This window comes from Medicago sativa, chromosome 2, assembly GCF_051527215.1.
Source record: "Medicago sativa cultivar Bolivia chromosome 2, Bolivia_mono, whole genome shotgun sequence".
In the NCBI taxonomy this organism is placed as follows: domain Eukaryota; kingdom Viridiplantae; phylum Streptophyta; class Magnoliopsida; order Fabales; family Fabaceae; genus Medicago; species Medicago sativa.
The window spans coordinates 50,998,601-51,005,090 of NC_140750.1; the positions used below are offsets into that span (position 1 = coordinate 50,998,601).

At 33.0% G+C, this 6,490-nt stretch overlaps 1 protein-coding gene across 1 annotated transcript; it reads left to right on the forward strand.

Moving 5' to 3' along the window:
• Positions 1 to 248: 248 nt before the first annotated feature.
• Positions 249 to 5,333, forward strand: LOC146948654 (protein N-terminal asparagine amidohydrolase-like). Its single transcript, XM_085744860.1, has 9 exons — positions 249 to 432; positions 516 to 677; positions 1,251 to 1,315; positions 1,433 to 1,532; positions 1,665 to 1,703; positions 1,805 to 1,996; positions 2,662 to 2,840; positions 3,329 to 3,448; positions 4,925 to 5,333. The coding sequence occupies exons 1-9, from the start codon at positions 367 to 369 to the stop codon at positions 5,028 to 5,030; spliced, it is 1,029 nt and encodes a 342-aa protein (XP_085600986.1). The 5' UTR covers positions 249 to 366; the 3' UTR covers positions 5,031 to 5,333.
• Positions 5,334 to 6,490: the final 1,157 nt, after the last annotated feature.

The window sequence follows — 6,490 nt, forward strand, 5'->3', positions numbered from 1 at the left end:
CCGTGAGTGTTGTAAATAGATTCTTTTTTAAATTGATCGAATAATTTAGGTATCTAATAAATATATTATAGATCCTCTCCATTTATAAAAATAAATGGAAGATGCAATTTAGAGAGAGATAAAGACATATAATAGGTAGTAGATTCTACCATTAAGTGAGTCTCACAATCATTAATTACTTTTTACTTTTTTGTGTATTTTTATCTCTCCAACCGATAGAAATAGAGAAGAGGATAAATGATTAAGATGTTAACTCATCTTCAACAGCAGCTTACTTAACATCTGCTGCAGTACTTACTTTCCTTTCCATACCATCAGCACATGCAATTGAATCTTCTTTGATTCGTTTACCATTCTCTACGCATCATGATATTCGTTGATGGTATTCCAATTCCATTCTCTACGCATTCATCTTCAACATCTCATTCTCAGGTACGTAATTTATTACATCAATCAATTCAGCAATGTCATTGGTATAGAGTTGACTTTCTAAACTTTCAATTGCTTATGAACAGGGAGTGGAGATTCTATTTGCTTTGTTGGAAAATCCTATTCTCGTATCCGCCTCAACCTCTTTCAAGGCAAACCCAGAGAAGAAGTTCTCAGTTTCAGAAAGATCAAAATGGGTTTATTTATTCCAAAAAGAATTTGCCACTGTTGATCCAGCATTTGTCGATGTACGCAACTTTTTCACCCTTTGTAATATCTATTATTATTTCAAAAGTAACTATTATGTTTTTTCTTCAATGTTTTACTAGAGATGATGCATGTTAAGTTGTATACTTAGTTTTAAGTTGGTTTCTACTTCATTGTAACATGCAACTAATAATCTTTTGAATGCACTCACCTCATACTTAATTGGACCGTCAGTGACATAATCTGTGCAATTCTTTTTTCTGTGCTCGATGTTCCACGGGTTCTTCCTCATGTCATATCCAGTCCAAATTTTGCCTTACGCATTTCTGTAATAATTTTATATTGGTTAGGCTCCGGTTGACCTTCGTTCTTGTTAGAGAAACATATACTAAAGTTTCAGCTAAAGCCGATGAAACTCTTTAAAATACGATGTTTTAAATCATTTTCTAAACTCCATGACATCACTGTTTTAGTTATCTAAGCAAGTTAAGAAATATGGCTGTATGATGATACTTTTACATTTCAAATTCAACCAGTAGTTCTATGTCTTAAGTTTCTTTCGTAACATTGTATTTATCTGCTTTTTTCTCTCTCTCCTTTACATGTATCACTAGTTTGTTGGCACTGATGAAGCGACAACATGCGTAGGAGTTGTTATTCGGAATCCAAAAAATGGAATGTAAGGATTGAAAATTAGTTAATACATAGATAAGAACTCCACTGTATATCAAGTTTTATAGATTCTTCCACTTGTTATTCAATTACTTATTTTATCATTTTTAATTTAATACTGCAGGACGTCGGTTTCCCATATGGATTCACCAAAGATTGTAGAAGCGGGCCTCTCTCAAATGTTATCGCTACTTGTTGACAACAGTTTGGAAAATGAGTTCGAGGTGCTTTTCATATTCTATGTTTCTCTACTTCCTATAGAGATTTCCTTTTTTTCATTTAGTTGTTTGATTGCTACTTTTTGTCTATAACATATTTTCTGACGTAAAGTATCTGTTTTATTAAAAAAAATGTAGGTGCATCTAATTGGGGGTTTTGAAGAAGTTTCACCACAAGTCTGGCCAGGGTCTCCTGCTTTGATAGTGATTTTTCAATTTTGTAGTTTTCCCTTAGAGACTGAATGATTGAAGTTGAATTTATTGTGACCTTTGTGCAGCTTAATGATGGTAGCATTGAGTCAGAAAATGATGAAGATTTGGGTGGTTATTCCATTCCTTTGTGCTCAAAGATTGTTCACACTTTATGCTCAAGAGAAGAGAAGTTTCACGTCCGAACTACATGTGTTCTTGGACATAATACCAAAAGGGATTCTGATGGAAACACTTATCCTATTTTCAATGGATTTGTGGTTAGTTTTTGCTTTCAAATATTCTTATCTCAGCTTCTTCATTTACAGTATGTGATAAACCTCTTGCTTTTATTCACTTCAAAACTTATATACTTATTAAGGAATTATAGGTTCAACCGCTCAGGGTTGGAGAAGAAATAAAATCGAGAAAGATGGCTACTGATAATAAACTGAAAATATAATTGATAGCATCGTTACATTACTTTAAGATAATACTAAGATTGATACTATGAATTACTTGTAAGCCTGAGCCCACTAACAATTAGACTAATTGCTTCCTTGATCAAATAGCGAATGACTCTACAATATCTTAAAGTTTCTAACATTATCTACTTATTTGCTAAATATTCTGTGACATAACCTATATACACGTTTAGCATTATGATCATTCCTCCATGAAAATATTCATTTTGTTCCTTCATTGTTATAATTCATGTAATATCAGTAGATGCATAATAATCCAAACTATTAATTGACAACTTTATCTATATTGTAAAATTCTATACACATGTAGCATGGCAAAAGCTCTCAAGAGCTATATAATACATTTTTTGGTTTAAACGGTTTGGCAAAAACTATTGCAGTCTTTTTTGGTGCAATAATTACTTGCATTTTCAAACTATTAAATGAGATTATAATTTATTACATCCTATGCACAATTTCAGGTGGAGACTGCAACAGGAACTGTCATCCCAGCAAGTTTTGATAGAAGTTCTAGATGCCCAGATGAAATTGTCAGAAGAATTCGAGTTTCTGTTTCTTATGAAGATTCTAGTTGGAATGGGAAGTTGCTAGAGACATATGATACTGCCACCGACAGCTTCAGGATTTCTCCTTGTTGCTGGTAACAGTGTTTCATGAATTGTTCTTCAAACCCTACATGAAAAAAATGCTTAAGGGCACAATGCTGATATAAGATTGAGTAATGGAAAATAGCTCCTTTAAAGTGAGATTTCCCTAAAGTGAGCATACTATTGTTTATCAATCTAAAGTAAGCATGCAAGTATGTTCCCTTAAATGAAAGTGGATACACCTTGTTCAAGACTAAGGGCATGTTTGGATAAGCAGCTTTTATAGTATAAGCGCTTATAATATAATTTTTATGTATAATATATTTCTATAAAAAAAGATAAAGGGAAATCAAACTGGCCCAAAGTCACTTTAGAGGAGCTTTATCCAATAATAAATTGTGCTATGCCATAGATATTAGTGAAAATGATTTTATTTCCGATGTATGACAGCTTCTTCCTTGCTGATGAACTTTATATATTGATGCATGAAATCCTTTTCTATATTCTGGTATACTGATGCTTCTTGCCTCATCTTATTTAGGACTCGGCGCCAATATCATATTGCTTTGTCATTGCAGCATTATTCTGATTCAGAAATTCTTTCAATTTGTTCTACCTCACCTACTGCTGAGGGCCCAGATTTTGTTGATGATTTAAGAAGGTAAAATTTTGATTGGTTCTGATTTAATATTATCTTGTTTAGAAGTTTAGTCTTTGAAGTGACCGATAACAAAGTTTTTAGCATTATTATTTTACGTTCTTGTGAATAATGCATTGTATATAACTATAAATGTTTCAATGGCTTTGCTACCAAAGTGGCAAAGACAAGCTAGTGTACCTAATTAACAGTCAAATTTATACTTGTAATTTCTATGAAAGAAAACACACACACACACACACACATACTTGTGACTCTCGGGGTCCGTCATTAAACTTACTCCAAATCTTGACCCTTTGGTTTTTTTTAATCTAACGGCTAAAAACATATCACTAATCACGTAGCAGTTTGACTTATGATTTATTCAAAATGCCGTGCTTCAGGTTTAAACCCTTGCAATTCTTCTAACTGATAAATCTAGATCCTACACTCATTGAATTTAATGAATTTCCACTTTTATTTTTTATGGGTTTTGCTAACAAGTGCCCTAAGGGCACTTGTTAAGGATATCAAAATTAGTAACTTTGCATTGAATTCAACAAATTTTTAACTTTTAAAAAGTTAAATTTATCACTTTTCACCATTTCCCAATACAATATTTCTATTCTTGTGCTCTTAACCAATGCCCTAAGGGATTTCTTTAGCATTTCCCATTTTTTATTGGCAACTGCGAAGAGATGGTTTTGTAAAACTACTATATTTGATTTCTTAACCAGTGTTAGCATTTCCCATTGAGATACTCTGTTTTCAATTGATTCTCTTCACTTGTTTCAATTAATTCTTGATTGGTGCTCTTGAAATTATTTCAATTAATTCTTGATTGGTGCTCTTGAAATTATTTCAATTAATTCTTGATTGGTGCTCAAAACAGGAAGAAACCTCTGTTACAAGCTCAAAACAGAAAATAGTACCTCTTGTCCTCCCATATCAAGAGTATTTTCATATTCATATTTTTTCAGTTTATCAATCTTCTTTTTGGTACCTATCATTTCTGTTTTCAAATATATAGAGAAAACAGTGAAACAAAGCTGTCCTTTTGTGTCTTGCATAGGTAGTTCGGTTGCTGAGCTAAGGGACACCGAAAAAGAGTTTTAAGCTTGAGGTCCAAAGCTCAAATACTGGAAACTAATATAATCACTATCTTACTAACATTTGCATATCCAAAAAAAGACGTAGTTTTTGTATTTAAAGGTAAAAACATTGAACGAAAATAGAAATCGATTTCTCAAACCATACAGGCATTGAACTTTTGCGTAGCTATTTTCAGATTACATTTTTGTGCATCTAATTTTCTTTTGATATATTATTTGGCAGAAGCCAAGTTGTTTTTGCAAGATTATTATCATTTGCTGTTTTCTATGCATATCTGAGTACTAGTAGACTAATAATCCGATATCTAAATCTGTGTATAATCCATTGTTTTCTAGAACTTCATATTTGAAAATCGCATGAAATAATGACCACCTTGCCCATCTTCAGGAAGTGGAACTACATTATTGAGCATCCACACTGGACAGAAACCTTTCCCAAGAGGTTACCTCGCATTTTTACAAGGAGTGCTGATGGAAAGTGGAAAAGGTGTTGATGACATGTTACTCAGCTAACATTATTCAAGGCATCATATTTTGCAGTTACATTATTCAAGACATGAAGTTCAGTCTCAGAAGGAACATTTGCTCCCGTGCTATATCTGGTAGCATGCATCAAACTATCAATGCTCAAAATGTACTTTAGGTCAACAGGAAACTGCAGAGTCGAGCTCATGTGAAGTTTGTAAACATTCGAAATTATAATTTGATGATGAAAAACTATAAGACTGCATTGACATGCCTAATCCTCTGCAATTCTTTACAATATTTAAAGATCTTATCAAGCGCATGATGAAAAACTGGTTCCGTCATTCAGTCAACAACCCTGCCAGATGAGAGTGAGATTATGAATGCTGTTGCAAGCAAAAGGAAATTAAAATAGAGGGTTCCTTTCAATTTTAAGACCATTTTTGGAATTTAATTATTAAAATAGAGGGTTCTCGCAAGCCACCACACACTTCCTCTTGGACTTTCTTCAATGCTCCTTTCTTGTTACATTTTAAGGATACACAAGAATGGTTCTTAAATTTTTGTAGTGTTGAATGAACTTAGAATAATAATCATAGTGAAGATTGATTGTTCAATAAGAACATGTCCTTAGCAAGCATGGGTTGACTATAAGACCTATTTTAGATAAATCAACTATTCACGATGAATCTCGTGATGTTCCTCCTAGCAATAATCAAATTGAGCCATCCAAATAGTAAAGAGTGGCGAGTGCGAGAATATGTCCCGCTCATACTGCGGAACTTGTTACACAAATTCTGACTTTTCCATTTCTCTTATGAAATGCATTCGATCAATCCAAAATCACCATCTTATCTACAATTTTTCAGGTTAATACAGTCTGTATCCTTATTCTTGTGTAATAATCATCAACCACTTCAATTCCTAAAAATGTTCACGAGGCTCTTGATCATCCAGAATAGCGACAAGCAATGATCGTAAAATGCGGTCTCTTGAAATTAGTGAGTAGCACATGGGAGTTTGTTCCGCTACCTCCAAGGAAGAAAATGTTGGTACACATAGAAGTTGATCATCTTATTGTTAATGATTATTACCAGATTTTCTATTGTTAATGATTATTACCAGATTTTGAAAATATTATTACCAAATGTTTGCAGAACTAGATGAGCTCTGCTTTAGTTGTTACCAGATTGTTAACGTGCTCTTACTAAAAAAATAGAAAGAATACATACATTGACAATATCATATTATTTTCTGAAAACAATACACATTTTAAATTTGGACAAAACGAGCTTCTTTTTTTCTCAGAAACAATGCAACATTACAATTTTTAAACCATTATACCTTCTTTTAGGCTTTGTTTGCGAGTTTGGAGGGGAAAGGAGGGGAAGGGGTTTGGAAAAAAAGGAAGGACCAAGTGGAAGAAATAGATGACATTGAGAGGAGAAGGCTTCATGGGTTCATTTTTCTTCATAATACAAAATCATGA

Bases quoted from the DNA above. Each gene is read 5' to 3' on its own strand.
- LOC146948654 (XM_085744860.1), top strand. From the start codon at position 367: ATGATATTCGTTGATGGTATTCCAATTCCATTCTCTACGCATTCATCT. The intron at 1,533-1,664 runs GTGCTTTTCATA...AAAAAAATGTAG, and splicing joins GTTTGGAAAATGAGTTCGAG to GTGCATCTAATTGGGGGTTT. The intron at 1,704-1,804 runs GTCTGGCCAGGG...ACCTTTGTGCAG, and splicing joins TTGAAGAAGTTTCACCACAA to CTTAATGATGGTAGCATTGA.